This window comes from Ochotona princeps, chromosome 12 (genome assembly GCF_030435755.1).
Source record: "Ochotona princeps isolate mOchPri1 chromosome 12, mOchPri1.hap1, whole genome shotgun sequence".
Classification (NCBI taxonomy): Eukaryota; Metazoa; Chordata; class Mammalia; order Lagomorpha; family Ochotonidae; genus Ochotona; species Ochotona princeps.
Window position 1 is genome coordinate 63,052,180 of NC_080843.1, and position 16,993 is coordinate 63,069,172.

The 16,993-nt window shown below is 45.2% G+C and overlaps 1 protein-coding gene across 1 annotated transcript in view; it reads right to left on the reverse strand.

Moving 5' to 3' along the window:
- Positions 1-16,657, reverse strand: part of GTF3A (general transcription factor IIIA) — a 46,634-nt gene extending 29,977 nt beyond the window's left edge. Inside the window, exon 1 of the mRNA XM_058670548.1 lies at positions 16,633-16,657. Within this exon, the coding sequence (XP_058526531.1) occupies positions 16,633-16,657 (25 nt within the window). The remainder of the gene's footprint in view (positions 1-16,632) is intronic.
- Between the last annotated feature and the right edge of the window lie 336 nt (positions 16,658-16,993).

Here is a 16,993-nt window from a genome sequence, read left to right on the forward strand (position 1 = left end):
GGCTGCTGGGATTAGAACTGGCACCCATATGGGATCCCAGTGCTTGCAAGGCAAGGACTTTAGCTGCTAGGCTACTGTGTCGGGCCCAGCTTTTCTTTTCTTTCTTTTACATTTATTTATTTGAAAGGCAGTTACTGAGAAGGAGAGATCTTCACTCTGCTGTTTCACTCCCCAGATGGCTGCCAGCACCAGAGCTAAGTCAGTGTGAAGCTAGCAGCTCTCCCACATTGGGTGCAGAAGTCCAAGGACTTGGGTCATTCACCACTGTTTTCACATTAGCAGGAAGCTGGATGAGAAGTGGAGCATTCAGGACTTGGAGTAGCACCCACATGGGATGCCAGTGCTGCAGGCAGCAACTTAACCCGCTTTGCCCCAGCACTGGCCTCCCTGTTGATAGCTTTTTAATTTTTGTGTTCATTGCCAAACTCTAGTCACAACTGAGGAGTGAAAATGATTTCAACATAGTTGCAAGTTGATTTTTCCTTAAGACAAAAGTGTAAAGATGAAGACTGTCAGAATACAGTTGTTTATTGATAAAATGGGGGACTTACTTATTAAGTAGGTCATGTTTTCAAAAACTTAGAGTTTAATTTCTAAGTCCCAGTTTCATGGCTTTTCACATGCCATACTTTCATGTGTTTATTTCTCAGATGTAATTATTTGAAAAGCAGCATTATAAGGAGGAAGAGAGAGAGGCTGAGAGAGAGAGAGAGATTCATCCATTCCCTGGTTCACTCTCCAAATGGCCTCAATGTCTGGGGCTGGACCAAGCCAAGCCAGAGTCGGGAGCTTCTTCCTGCTCTCTCACGGGTCCCAAGCATTTGCATGGGTGCAAAGCCTCAGTCGTCTTCCTCTGCAGGCACATTAGCAGGGAGCTGGACCAGAAGTAGAGCAGCCAGGACAGGAACTGGCGCCCATATGAAATGCTGACCCTGCAGGCCTTGGCTTAGCCAGCTATGCTACAAAACTGGCCCCTCACTTTTATGTTTCATTTGCATTATTAGCATTTTCTGTTTGTTCAGGTCTGGATAATCCATGAAACAATCCCACACTCTGATGTATGGGGACTGCTCATTTCTCTGGGGGAAACACTTGGATTTCCATCATGCCCGGCTCTCATGCACTGCCATGAAGTCCCTGAAGATACACTGAGCCACACTGTTTTGTAGGATTCGTAGCTCCAACTACAACAGCTAGGTCTCCTCAAAGACCCACGAGGTCATGAAGACGCACTAAGAAACAGGTTAGGCTGTGACAAATGGTAAGTATGGAGCTGCCATTATACACCACATAGTTATCGACACCAACCAGGTTTAATAACGGACTCAGAGTCTTATTACCAGTGTGTCCCTGCCAGCTCCCAGCCCACCACCATGGAGTATAGCTAGGAGGAAATGAGTAGCTATCTGTGGGTCTTAGGTAGACTTCCCTCAACTTCTCCTTTGTCCAGCGTCTAGGCCTGAGCTCTGTCCCCTTAGGGTCAGTGCCCACCCCGTGCCCCAGTTGCTGGGGCTGAGCTGTCGTATGCCCTGCAGCGAGATGGGCCTGGGCAGGTCTGCACTTCCGGCAGCACGGGGAGCCCAACCCTGCCATAAAGAGGAAGTGCCCAGGGCAGTTAGGGAACTTGCTGAGAGAGCCCCATGGGTGACTAACCGCCCTGCTACAGCCATAAAGATCTGCCCCAGTGGTGTCCTGAGGAACAAGGTGTTGGCTCTGACAACGTTTCATTTTCTCTGCCCTAAAATCTGAACCCAAATGCTAATTATAGGCAGATCATAAAACTCAAATTCCAATATCAAAGGACGTTTCCAAGGACACGCGCCATATGATTTAAAACTTGTGGCAGGGTTCAGCTAATGTGTAAGAAATGTTCTTTTTTCCTGTCTGTGAGTAATTGCACTCATCTTTGTATATTGGTCAAGTGTGAATTCTTTATGGTCTCTTTTTTCATGTTGCCTGATTCCTTGTGGTCTTACAGTCTTTGGACAAGGGTCAATTATATAAAGATACAAGACAAAAACATTCCTGCCACCTGCTCCGTTTCCGTTCGCTCTCCCCCAACCCAAGCTGCGGGTCCTGGAAGTCAGTGGAACTCTCTCTGCTTCTCTTCCTCTCGGAGGGCTGCAGACCTGCTCCCAGCTCTGTTCCTGGCACCTAACATTCCAGAAGCAAATTCCTGGGCCATCAGAAATATCCTCTTCCTGGAAGACTCATCTGTGGGCTCCTTGGGAGAAAAAGGTTTTGTTTTGTTTTGTTTGTTTTTAAAGATTTATTTTACTTGAAAGGCAGTTACAGAGAACTCTTCCATTCTATTTGCTTGTTTACTTCCCATATAACCACAAAGGCCAAAACTGGGCCTGGCCAAAACCAGGAGCCAGCAATGCCATCCTGGTCTGCCATGTGGGTACCTGGGGCCCAAGCACTTGGCCCTTTCTCATCTGCCTTCTCATGTACATCAGCAAGGAACTGGATCAGAAGTGGAACAATTGGTTTGAGAACCAGGGCATATAAGGGATGCTGGCAGCTGCTTAACTCCCTGTGCCACCACACTGGTCCCTGAAATTGTATGTGTGTGTGTGTGTGTGTTTTGTTTTGATTTTGTTCTTTTAAGAAATGCTGGTTTGGAAGACATCATAGAGTTTTTGTAAATTATAGCAACTTATATTTTTTGTTTCAAAATTATTTATTTTTATTGGAAAGTCAGATATCAGAGAAGAGGAGAGACAGAGAGGAAGATCTTCTATCCATTGATTCACTTCAGAGCTGGGCTTACCCGAAGCCAGGAGTTCTTCCGGGTCTCCCATGTGGGTGCAGGGTCCCAAGGCTTTGGGCTGTCCTCAGCTGCTTTCCTAGGCCACAAGCAGGGAGCTGGATGGGAAGCAGGACCGCCAGGATTAGAACTGGCGCCCTTATGGGATCCTGATGCTTGCAAGGCAAAGACTTTAGCCCCTAGGTTGCTGTGCCAGACCCAACTTGTTATTTTTAAATTGACATAAAATTGTACATTTTATGGGTTATCATGTGGTGTTTCGATAAATATTTACATTGTGTATAATGCTCATGTTGCAATTAGTGTATTTTACTTCTGTTCCAGATTTCTTTAAAAGATTTTTTTAAAGATTTAGTTATTTTTATTTGAAAGGCAGATTTTTACAGAGAGAAGGATAAAGAGAGACAAAGATCTTGGATCACCCCCCAAATAGCTGCAATAGCCGGAGCTGAGCCAATCTAAAGTCAAGGAGCCAGGAGTTTCTTCTGGGTGTCTCCCATGGGTGTAGGGTCCCATCCTCTGCTGCTTTCCCAGGCCATAAGCAGGGCAGCTGGTTGGGAAATGGAGTATCCCAGATACAAACCAGCACCCATAAGGGATGCCAGCACTTGCTGGGAGAGGACTAACCTGTTGAGCTGTGGCATGACCCCCTCCAGCTTTATGGAAACATACAGCACACTGTCATCTCTATGCACTCATTGTCTGTGCATTCGGACACTAGAGCTACCCTTCTAGCTACAATTTAGTATCTGCTGAACATGCTGCAATCATAAATAATATATTATGTCCTTCAAAATACATACCAGGAAGGATCATTCAATAAGCACCTTTTAGTTACAGTGGATCCTTAGTTACAGGCGCAACAACAAACTGCCAATCCTGAACTCAAGAAGCCTGAAAAACCATAGGCAGACTCCTGCATTCCTTCCCTTAAGTCGGGGAACACAGAAGCCTTGAGACAATCTGGTTTCCAAGAAGGACCTGCAAATGCATTTGCTGACAGCCAGCACCTACAGCTTGAACAACTCTAATCCTATCAGAATGTATGTACACTCAAATTCTGTGTCCAGGTGATATTTGATGCAAAAGCTCTTGGGAAAGCCCTTTTGACAGGAAACATACTTTATTTTTTAGAGATAGCATGGCTTGCTGGGCTTATTGGATGAGTCTTCAATGCCCTAGTTTCCATTTTTTTTAATTATTTATTTTCTATTTGAGGGGGCTGACCTGAAAGAGAATCCATCAGAATACTTGATTTAAGTGGTTTAAGCAATTACTTTATTTGAGTAAGAAAATATATTAGCAGGAAATTCAGCTGTATTCAACATGAATGAATAAAATAGATCTTCCACTCAAAAACAAACAATTAAATAAATATTATTTATTTTTTATTTGAGGGGCAGATTTACAGAGACAGAAGAGATGGAAGGATCTTCCATCTGCTGTTTCACTCCCCAAATGGCCACAACAGCCAGAACTGGGTGGTCCAAAGCCAGGGGCCAGGAGATTTTTCCGGGTCTCCCACATGGATGCAAGGGCCATAGACAGAGAGCTGGATCGGAAGTGAAGCAATCAGGATTCAAACCAGCACCCATATGGGATTCTGGCACTACAGGTAGAGGATGAGCCTGTTGAGCCATTGCACCGGCCCCAGTGTCCCTTGTTTCTAGCGAGCCTTCCTCTCCTTTTGACTTTGGTGATGGTCAGGTGTACAGGGCAAGGGGTTGAAGGCCATGTCTCCCAGTGGCTCAGAGCACCACCTTCTTGGTGTTTGACCAGTGTCCTGCCAGAGCAGTCTTCTTTGCTGTGCTCTGAGCCCAGTGAGACAAAGCAGGGGAGGCTGCTTAATCTACAGTGTGCTCCAGCCTCAGTCCTTGCCCAGCTTGCTCCCAGCCCCGCTTCAAGAAGGAATGGGTTCACCAGTTCTGTAAAATAGAAGAACTTGGGCTTCCAGCTGAGCTCAAAATGTGCAATGAGCTGAGGAGAGATGCGTTGCCTAAAGGGGCATTGCCTTTCAAATAAAAACAAATAAGTCTTCTTAACATTAATTCAATTAAAGATTTTGTTTTAGTTGGCTGGCAATTTCAACAGTGAAAACAGTAATAATGATGCAATTGGGTGCATATTTCTAGGGGACTTTCCACTATGGGGCACTGTGCCAGGCAGTAACAAATGATGCAAAGTTGGTAAGATGTTTTCTTTGACTTTGTGAAGCTCACAATCTCCTTGGAGACACTGGTATGTGGGCATCTAACTTGCAAGTTAAGCAGAGAGAAGTGGAAACTGGGCCACGGGGGATGAAACTAGCGCACTGGCTGACAGGGACCCAGTGGGCACCTCTCATTCCAGGGGCAGCAACAACCTACTGGGGGGCTTGAAATCAGCAATGGTGGAAGTGTGTTCCCCATCCCAGTAGTAGACACTGCTGATTGTTAACCACTTACCAGCACACCACTTAGGAAGCCCCAAAAGCCAGCCTTGGTCCTGGAGGCATCAAGCTTATAAAGAAGGGAGAAGACAGCTGAACCAGTCCTTGGAAGGGACAGATTTGCCGCTCATCTCCAGGCCCTGAGGGGGAGACGTGGCAGCGAGTGCCCTGTGGGGTGCTCCACGCCTTTTGCACACGTACCTCCAGCTGTCCTGCATAGTACAGACACAGTGTGCTGGGACCATTGAGTGAGTTAAAGTGTGAGCCAATCACTCTAATGTAAACTCTGCGCCGCAGCCCAAAGCTGATCGAAGCACAAGCAACAGGACAGCACTGCCTACCTTGGACATACACCTGCTCAAGTGAGCCTAAATGATTCAAATACTAAGGGCAGATTTGCCTTCTACAGAATGTTTGGGACACCTTGACTTGCATGAGAAGAAAAGAAGCAAATGGGACAGGGAAATCCACATGCTCCATTCATTTTATTTTCTTCTCATTGCAGTTGCACGAATTGCCTTTAACACAGTTATTGAGCCATTACGGGCTTGTGGAGCGACAGTTGTCCACATAGGACGCTATCGCTTTCTGGAGGTCTCTTGAATGTCACTGCCTTGGAGATCCTTGCAAGGATGCCACAATTGCCTTGGTGAAGCAGGGAATGGTCGTGGGCTTATTCTACATGCTAGGATGGGGGATCTCCAGCCAGTTGGGGTGTCGGATGTGATTACTAAAACATTCTCAGTAACTACCTGTATTTGCCTTTGGCACCTTTTAAAAAGTCCAAAGAGGCATTTGCAAGGAGCCATAAAAAGTCATTACATAAGCAGAACAATTGCGGCCCCTCAGCATCTGGGGAAGGCAGCACATCTGTCTTCTGTCTGTTTCTTCCCTAAATGTCTCCCTGAATCAACTTTTATGGGGGGTGGGTGGGTGGGGGCGGCAGGAGGGTGTCGTAAATATCCCATTCTATTTGAATCCCAGCGCTAACAATGCCCCCTGTGACTATAAACACAAGATGCGGCCCTCAAGGAAGCAGAGATCTTTGTGGCAGTGGTCGTGGTGTGGGCCACAGGCCAGCTAATCACATTACCATGCGAGCCAAGAGGTGGCCAGCAGACAGTGAAATAAAGAGGAGGGGAAAAGCAAGACTAATCTTGTTAAAAGGAAAGCTCCGACCCACGCTGCTTTTACACAGCTGCTTCAAACGGCCCGGTTTTCCCAGGACTGCGTCACCTGGGTGTCCCCGGGGCTCCGGGCCGGTGTGGGAGCATTGTTTCGTCCAGCCCAGCGCTGGAGCCTCCTCAGTGCACACAGACTTTGTCTTCGGAGATTCCTATTCAAGAGGGAAAAAGAAAGAAAGAAAGAAATGCCACAGACACCCCACCTCCAAAGCCTGCTGGAGACATTGTTTGCTTTCACCATTCTATTTTCGGATGACTATTTCCTGAATTTTCCAAAAGCGCCAATTCTTCCAAAGGCTTAAACAGCAGCAACAACAAAAATCCATCTTAGCGACTTCTGTGACCAAAAGGAAAGAAAAATGTCCAATATAGTTGGGGATATCCACTAGGTCAGCAGTTCTCAGTGTGTGGTCCGAGGGTCTTGGGGGTTCTGGATGCTTTCAGGGGCTTCCCAAAGTTCTCCCGTTTTCAGCTGTAACTCTGTGTGATGCTCGGTTTTCCTCCTTGCTTCCATCATGGCTGCAGAGCACAGCAGGCTGAAGCTGACGGAAGAGCACAGCTGTTACACAGAGATTTGCAAACTGGAAATCCAAGGCATTAAGGAGACTTGCAAAAGCGAGAAGTAGTATTTCTCTTTTCACTGAATGTTTTGTTGCTTTGGAAAAGAATCATTTTGAAAAAAAAAGTTCATATCAATTGTCTAAAAGACATTTTGCTGTTATCTTTAAGACAGTAAATCAATTGGTACTTTTAAAATTTCCTCTGCTTTGTTTCTGTTACATTAAATATGGATGGATGGAGTTACCATCAAACCAAACCAGTTGCCTACCACCCAAACTTTTTGGGCTCTTTAGTAACTTAGGCATGTAAAGAGGTCCAAGACCAAATATTTCAGAACTTGTGCTTAGAATGAAAACATGCAATGGTCACCATACCACATTGCTCAAGACTTCAAGTTTGAAGATTTGTAAGACTGGTTTATGCCTTGGGGTGACAACAGGGATCTTCCTTAAACTGCTCCTCAAATCAAAGTCTTTAACCTTTGAATGAAGATACCTGATACTATTCAAAGACTGAACTGTAGAAAGCCAGTGAGGCTAGAAACATGATCCATATGCATAAACCATTCATCGGCTCTAGTGATTACAACTATGTCTCATCAGTTCCTACCTTAACCCCCAGCACCCACAAATCTGACCTCCACAACTAGAATCCACTCATTCAAGAATGTTATGTAACCTTTGGGGATCGGTGTCTTTGCCTCTGTGCAACTGTCCAAGTTGTTCTGAGTGTCGTTGAGAAGTAATCCATGGCGAAAATGTACACTGCTTTCACTCATTCACTCACTAAAGGATGTTTATGCTGATTGCCAAAAAAAAGCTGCAGTAAATAATCCTGTTAAGTGTGTGTGTGTGTGTACGTAAATCTTCACTATAGTCCAAAAATGCAATTTCCGGGTCACATGATAGTTCCATATTTTGTTTCTCAAGAAACTGCCAAGGGATCAGCCTGGTGGAGTACCAAGCTAGGTATCCACCTGTTAGCGCCAGCCTCCCATATGGGCTCTGGTTTGTGTCCTGGCTGCTCTACCTCCAGTCACACTCCCTGCTGATGGCCTGGGAAAGCAGCAGGGGATGACCTCAGGGTTTGGGCCCCTGCACCCACATGGGAAACCAAGAAGCTCCAGGCTTCCAGGTTTGGCTCAACTCGACTGTTGTGGCCATTTGGGGAGTGAATCAGCAGATGGAAGACCTTTCTGTTTGTCTCTCCTTTCTGTCTCTATAAAACCTGTCTTTCAAATAAAAATAAGCAAATATTAAAAAAAAAAAGGGAAAAACTGCCAACATGTTTTCTTCTATCATTTTACCATCTTCACTGACAGCATAAGCATGGCCCTGTTCCTCTGCATCCTGCCAGCTTTTGCAGTTGTCATTGTGTTTTGCTGTAACCATTCCAAAAACATGAAAACTCTCCTAATTTTGTATTTAAGGATATGATCCATTTGAAATTAAACTTTATATGAAGTGTGAGAACCAGATTGAGGTGTTTTGTGTGTGTTTGTGTGTGTGTGTGAGAGAGAGGCACCCAGCTACTCTAGCACTATTTTTCATGAAAGGGGATACTTAACTCCTCTGAATTGTACATTTTTGAAAAAAAAAAAACAGTGGCTTGTGCTTGCATGAGCTGATTTCTGGGCTTTCTGCTTTGTCCCACTGACTTATGGGTCTATTCTTCCATCAGCAGAGTAGATCTTATCCATGGGAGGACTTGTTCCAACACACTCTTCCTCATTGATCTGAGGCACTGCAGATAGCTCCAAACCCTACCATCCTCTACCTAAGGTTCTTTCCTTCCTTCCCTCCTTCCTTCCTTCTTCCTCCTCTCCTGTAATATATACCTATAAGATTTAATTTATAAACAGTAAGATTAATAATAACTAATAATAAAATGGAACAACAATACAGCATAGTAAAAGTTACTTTAAATTTATCAGCTGTTTACTTCCAGAAGTTTTCATTTAGTATTTTTGGTCTGAGCTTGACTGTGGAGAACTGAAACCACAGCAAGCGAAATTGCAGTTGAGGAATGCTGCTGATCCAGACATGGGATTATCATAACCACGTGGTAAACCTCAAAGTCAGGTAAATTGTAATTCACCACATTTTAAATTTTTAGTTAAGCTAACTCCTTAACCTTGATTTTAAAACAATATATTCATTAAAGCATCTACTTCGTTGACACTTTGTCTATTACCACAACTCACATTTTTATTTTAAGTTTTCACCTTCATTATTATTTCTCTTGTAAAATCTTTACTTATTTGTTTATTTAAAAGGCAGAATGAGAGAGAGAGAGTCTTCCATCAATTGCTTTATTCCCCAAATGTCTATAAGAACCAGGGCTGGGCCAGACCAACCCTAGGAGCCAAGGAACTACATCTGGATCTCCCACTTGGGCTGCAGAAACCCAGGAACCTTGGCCATCATCTACTGCCTAGCAGGTGCATTAGCAGGGACTTGGGTCAGAAGCAGATCCAGGACTCAGTCCCAGCAGCCCAATGTGAGGAACTGTCGACTTTCTAAGCAGTGGCTTAACCCACTGGACCAGAACACCTACCGCACAGTTTACACTTTTGCTGTAATGAACACTTTCCCCTCAGTTCTGTCCCTTACTTTGCTCCGGTTCCTGTAACGCTGAGTCCTGCTTTCCTCATCTGCCCAGGGGAGTACAGGACTGCCCACAGTGCGCTGGAGGTACTGCCAGTCCTCCGTGTGGACCAGCCAGCACCAAGTCCTGAGGAAAGGCCAGCTACTTCTGCCCTGGTTTCCTGGTTTCCTCGTGCCGACTTATGCTGGCAACAGGTGGAAATCTCAGCGGGATTTCGGAAAGCTGCCGTCCTTGTGCAAAGCCAGTCTCATGGACCTGAGGATACATCAGGTACGCCGAGGCTACGGTATGGTATCAGTAAATGCGAAAACCAGAAACCCAGCCTCAGCAGGGTTCCAGCGGGATGATAGCTGGGGTGAGCTGATTCTTCAGAGGGCCGCCAGGGTTGTCAGAGCAAAGGGCTATTGGAGGAGTCGGCATTGGCGGCAGTGACGTGATCTCTAATATGCAGATGTCCTTTTTTTTAAAGAATTATTTATTTTTGTTAGAAAGGCAGATATACAGAGAGGAAGAGAGACAGAGAGGAAGAGCTTCTGTCTGATGGTTTACTCCCCAAACAGCCACAATGACTGGAGCTGAGCCAATTCGAAGCTAGTAGCCAGGAGCCTCTTCCGGGTCTCCCATGTGAATGCAGGGTCCCAAAGCTTTGGGCTATGCTAGACTACTTTCCCAGGCCACAAGCAGGGAGCTGGATGGGAAGCAGGGCCACCAGGATTAGAACTGGTGCCCATATGGGATCCTGGGCGTTCAAGGTGAGGATTTTAGCCGCTAGGCTATTGCGCCAGGCCCACAGACGTCCCTGTTAAATTTGTCCTACTACAAACCAATACATAAAATGAAGAGTTTCTTCCGGCACAGTAGCCTAGTGGCGAAAGTCCTCATTTTATACGTGCTGGGCTCCCATATGGGCCTTGGCTCGTGTCCTGGCTGCTTGCTCTACTTCCCAATGGACGAAGCTCCTGGCTCCTGGCTTCAGATCGACTCAACTCCGGCTGTTGCAGCCACTCAGGGAGTAAACCAGTGTATGGAAGATCTTTCTCTCTGTATGTCCTTTTCTCTGTATATCTGCCTTTCGGTAAAAATAAATAAATTGGAAAAAAAAGTTTCTTCGCAAGTATAGAAAACAATACACTCAGGGATTTTTAAAAAAAAACTATTTCACTCCTCCCCCATGAGCTGTTTTTCTCTCTATTTTATATTTTCCTTTTACAAATCACTGTTTAAGCTGGATACACGGTTGTGTCTTTCCAAACCATTATTTAACACATTTAGATATTCCTGCCATTTACACATTTAAATGCCCCTTCCTGGGGCCGGTGCAAAAGCTCAACTGGTTAATTCTTTGCTTTGTAGCACCGGTATCCCTTATAGGCACCAGTTCATGTCAGGGATGTTCCACTTCCCTTACCATCCAGCTCCCTGCTTGTGACCTGGGGAAGCAGTGGAGGATGATCCAAAGCCCCTGCACCTGCATGGGAGACCCAGAAGAGGCTCCTGGCTCCTGGCTTTGGAGCAGCTCAACTCTGGCCAGTGTGGCCACTTGGGGAGTGAGCCAGTGGCTGGAATATCTCTCCCTCTCTCTGTCTTTCCTTCTCTCTGTAAATCTGCCTTTCTAATAAAAAAAAAAAATACATAAATCTTTAAATATCCTGTATTTCTTGCTTTTACAGCATTTCTTATTTCAGTGTGAGTTATATGACTGTACAATTTGTGACCTTATAATTGTAAATGATACATTTTCACTTACAGACAGCACAAAAAATCATGTATCTCGTAATCTTAAAGCCCTTTCATTAGTGTTAATGGTTTAAGCTTTTGAACTCTTTTAATATTTTCAAACTTTCAATTCCATTTTCCATATTTTTTGTTTGTTTTGAGAGGAAGCGAGACAGAGTGAAATGCAGGTCTCCAATGTGGGTAATGGGACCCAACTCTTGGGCTACCCGGGGTCTGTTTTAGCAGGAAGCTGGAGTCAGGAGCGAGAGACCAGTATTGAACCCAGGCTTTCTGGTGTGGGACACAGGAGTGTTCAACATTAGGCCAACGCCAACCCCTGTTGTAACTTTTCAAAAGGAGAAATGTGAAACATACCTGGATAACAGTGTATAACGGGGGGTGTGGAGAAGGGCTGGCCTTGTGGTACAGCGGGTTAAGTCACCGTCAGTGATGACGGCATTCCATGTGAGTGCCGATTTGAGTCCTGGCTGCTCCAGTTCCAAGCAAGCTCTCTGCTCATGTACCTGAGAAAGCAGTGGAAGATGGCGCAACAGCTTCAGCTCCTGCATCCATGAGCGAGGCCCAGACGGACTTCCAGGGTCCCAGCTTTGGGCTGGCCTACCTCTGGCTGCTGTGATCACTTGGGGAGTGAACTAGCAGATAGAAGATCTCTCTTTTTCTTTCTCTTGCTGTGTCTTCCTCTCTTTGTGTAACCCTGTCTTTCAGATAAATGCATCTTTTCAAAAAAACGCATATAATCGACATCCAGTTTAGTAAACTATTTTTACTGTATGCCTGTGCATTCAGTATCCAGTCCTAGAAACAGAACATTTCCGGACCCAAATTATTTCCTCAAGTCCTTTCCCAGGTAGCTCCTTTCCCCACCCGTCATCTATAAGGATCACGTCCACTGGAATTGGGTGCAGCCTAACACCTTCCTGTATGCTTCCTATGCCTGGGCAGTTATAACACCTCAGCATACTTCTTCAGCAGCAATTTATAAATAAAATGCATGTGTTCCTGCCTGTGTTGTAGCTTTCCACCAGCAGTGCTTTTAGTACTCGTCCCTGTTCATGTGTGGGACTGGTTTCTTCACCTTCATTGTTGTGTCATGACCCCAGACATTGCTGCTAAACTGCTTCTGGGACTTGGCTACTGTGAGCAGTCTTGTTGGTATAGTTTTTGTACTGCAAGCAGATGTGTGCACTGCACACACACACACACACACACACACACACACACACACAGAGTTCTCTGATGTGGGATTGCTGGGTCACAGCATCTATAGTTCCATCACTGCCTTTGGTCAATACAGGGTTGTTTATCTTTTTCCAAAACAGGTAATTCTATTAATATTTAAGAGATAACACATGGGTCCAGTATGGAATTTAAAAAAGAATCCTTCCCTAATGTCTCAGTTCTATCTGAATATTTGATTTCTGTGTGCAGTTCCATACGCTTTGCAAAGGGCTATGAAAGCACTGATTCGTGAGGGGCTAAGGCCCCTCCTCCAGATGCTCAGCATGCAGAGGATACACCTTGGAGGATACACTTCCCTGAAGGACTGGGCGTTCACCTTGCTGAGTGGCTGAATATGGAAGGGACAACTTACAGGAACTGTCGCCTGACTTCTGTAAGACACATTGCTTAAATTTTCAAAGACTCCATGAAGTCACACTGATAGCATATTTATTTGGAAACACTTCAGAAATCTCAAAGGTGGTCTGAAACAAACAAAAAACATAAACTCAAAAACCTACTTTTCAGGAACTCCACAGATGTTTAAACCTGGGCATGCCTACATAGGAGCTTTAGGTTTAACTGAGAAATACAGTCAAGTTCCAGGTAAATGTTTAATGAAGAGAAGGGTCAGAAAGTGTCCCTGGCCTGGAGCCAGAGGTGTCCTTTGTGACCACGGGCAGCATTGTCTTTCCGCTGTGTCCTCTTCTGACTGTAGATTTGCTTAGGTAAAGCAGCTACTCCTTGCAAAGTCTGATAAGCAAAGTTCTCCACAGCTCTGTATTCCAAAGCCTTTAGAACTTAAATCCCCTTTCCTTTTGTAAATTTTTTATGGCTGAAGTTTTAAACACACATGAAAGTAAGTAGAATGGTGAAGTGAGGCCCAGGTGTTCATTAGCCAACTTCCATAATGATCAGTTGAAGGCCAATCTTGTCATGTCATCGGTGTCTTCCTCTCTGTCCCTAAGGCAAATGTACATCATGACTCAATTTGTGGCCCCTTCACCATGGGTCTGTAAAAGATAAGGACTAAACACATACACACACAACTCAATACCATTATCAAACCCCTCAGATTAGTTCCTTAACACCATCAAATAAATGGACAGCATGAACCTTTTCTGGCTTTGGACATAAATCTTTATTTTTTAGGATTTATTTATTTTTATTGGAAAAGCAGATTTACAAAGAGGAGAGACAGAGAGAAGGATCTTTCATCTGCTGGTTCACTCCCCATTTGGCCGCAACGACTGGAGCTGAGCCAATCTGAAGCCAGGAGCCAAGAGCTTCTTCTGGGTCTCCCATGCAGATGCAGTGTTTCAAAGCTTTGGGCTGTTCTGGACTGCTTTCCCAGGCCACAACAGGGAGCTGGAAGGGAAGTGGAGCAGCTGGGATTAGACCCAGTGCCCACATGGGATCCTGGTATGTTCAAGGCAAGGACCCCAGCCACCAGGCTACCATACCGGGCCTTTAACTATGTTTCAAAAGCAAGAATAATGAAAGACTGATACATTTGCTTGCACAAAACAACAAAATGCTTTTTCATGGCATTATAAAAGTTAAAAATAACAAATTAGGAACTTTTATGATCTATCAGAGAACAATTTGCAAAGTGTAGGAAACTGGGTAGTAAATGAGGGCGGGATCTGAGAAGTAACTGCTGCATAGTCCATTCACTGGGAAAGAAACTCAAGATAAACCACACCAAGACATGCTTCCTCTGCTAGCTGCTTAGTGAAGACACAGTCATTTGACAACGTACTAAGCTGGCAAGGCACTTTGGGACCCTGGGTTGATATCGGGCAGCCGTTCCCTGTTCCCCATTCCCAGGTCCTGGGATGCTTGGGAGGCTGGGTACAGCTTCTACGCTTATCTTCCTCCTCCCCACCCCAGAAATGGGAAGAAGAAATAGAAAGTTTGGAAACATTGATCACACCCACTTTTCCCTAACCCTGGATCTTTCCCACCATGATCAACTATGTTAGCATCATCTGAAATTTAAAAAAAAAAAAATTAAAAGAAAGCTAGCGAGACTGGAAGGTGGCCAGTCTCATTGATTTGTGGCACTGTCTGGAAAAATTAGACATGCATTTATCCTCAGATGCAACAATTTTCCTCCTACAAATTTGTGCCAAAGGTGTATTGGCAGAAATACAGAAATGTATAGACGTTTTCCAGAAAATGATCCACATGAGTGCATCAATAGGGCACTGGTGAATAAATCATGGTACTTTTATACAAGACAGTTGTTGGACATGAATAAGGATGCTGTCCTTATTTTAATGTGGGTGCTGTCTGGTAATTATTATTGCAAGAAGCAATTATTAGAGGAAAGCAGTTATTATATGGTGTCATTTAAGAAGACACACACATCTTATTTATTTTGAGAGGCAAAGAGGCAGGGAAGGAGAGTGCTCCTCTGCTACCCTGCTCCCCAAATGCCCGTGATAGCTGCATTGGGTTGGAGACATACCAGGAGCCGAGAATTCAACCCAGGTATCCCACAAGGGTGGGAAGGATCCAGTCACTTGATTCATGGACACTGCCCCCCATGGTCTGCATTAACAGGAAACTGAAGTCAGGAGCTGAGGGGAGGACTCTCACTGAGGCCCTCCAGTGTGAGAGGACTCTCACTGAGGCCCTCCAGTGGACAGGGACTCTCATTGAGACCCTCCAGTGGACAAGGACTCTCATTGAGGCCCTCCAGTGTGGGAGGACTCTCACTGAGGCCCTCCAGTGCGGGAGGACTCTCATTGAGACCCTCCAGTGTGGGAGGACTCTCACTCAGGCCCTTGAGTGTGAGAGGGGCTGCTCATTGAGACCCTCCAGTGTGGGAGGACTCTCACTCAGGTCCTCCAGTGGACAGGGACTCTCATTGAGACCCTCCAGTGTGGGAGGACTCTCACTGAGGCCCTCCAGTGTGAGAGGACTCTCATTGAGGCCCTCCAGTGTGGGAGGACTCTCACTGAGGCCCTCCAGTGTGGGAGGACTCTCATTGAGACCCTACAGTGGACAAGAACTCTCACTGAGGCCCTCCAGTGTGGGAGGACTCTCACTGAGGCCCTCCAGTGTGGGAGGTGGGAGTTTTACTGTTAGGCTGAATGTTGCTGGCCTTCTCCGAAACCCCTACCCCACTTCAAACAGATGAATTTTGTGGTGAGTAAATTTTATTTCAGTAAGGCTCTCATAAAATACATGTAATCATTTTGAGAAGAGTGAACCATTGTATTTCCTTTTTTCTTTTAATATCATACTTTTTTTTTTTTTTAAGAAAGAAAGGTTTCTTTGTTTTTCTTGGAAAGGCAGATTTATAGCGGAGGAAATACAGAGAGAAGGTCTTCCATCCACTGGTTGACTCTCCAGATGGCTGAGCTGATCCAAAACCAGGAGCCAAGAGGTTCTTCTGGGTCTCCCACACAGTGCAGGGTTCCAAGGCTTTGAACCATCCTCTATTGCTTTCCCAGGCCACAAACAGGGAGCTGGATGGGAAGTGGAGCAGCCAGGACACAACTTGGCTCCTGGCATATGCAAGGTAAGGATTTAACCACTAGGATATTACTCTGGACTCGAACCATTGTATTTCAGTGCCCCCTAATATATGGAGAAGAAGAAGCTAATGGATGCTGAGATGGCAGATTTTTGCATGTGCCAAGTTTCATATAGCTGATTCGGCAGCCAGTAAATATTTTGCATAACTGCAAAACAAAAATCAAATGAAAAAGCAATTCATAAAATGTGAAAGGAGAAAAGCCATGGATCCCAGGGTGTAGCCATCCAGACATGAGTGCTGGCAAGGCTCTGGAGAACCTTATCATGTGCCCAGTCCTGGGGAGAGGCAGAACTGTCAAGCAAGCCTGACACTGTGGCGCTTCCTGGTGTCATTACTCAGATGGTCATTGCATCAAAGGAAAGCTCAAATCTATAACTCTGCTTGCATCTTTGAGAACTTCCCCCGGTGGTTGAGAGACTGAAAGATGAAGGAAGCTCCATACATCCGTCTAAATCCTGGAGTTGAACCGAAGCATCAGAATAACACCTTATGATTAAGTTTTTCCCTTTAGTGAAAAATCAGGCATTTCCCACATTGAAAACTCCTGCAAATGATGGAGGTTTTGTCCTACACTCACCTCCAGCTGTGCACACAGCATCCATCGCCCACTCAGAGCAAGCACATATCCAAGGCCCCATTGCAGGTCTGGGACAGAAAATCATTTTTCCCTCATACAGGAAAGCAAGAGGGCTACCAAAGCCTCTACAGGTGGCCCAAAGACGTTAAGCTCAAGCTGGAAAAGGTTTTCATTGGCCTAAGATGGGACAATTTAAACATTGAATAAAGTAAGGATGAGAATGGCCATGGATTGAGGCACAGCTCACATAGGATGAAGTCCACACATTCACAGTAAAATGAGGATACTTGAAAATAGTTATGGAAAAATGGATTCAAAAGCTAAGTTTAGGGGTGGGGCTTGATGCGACAGTGAGGATGCC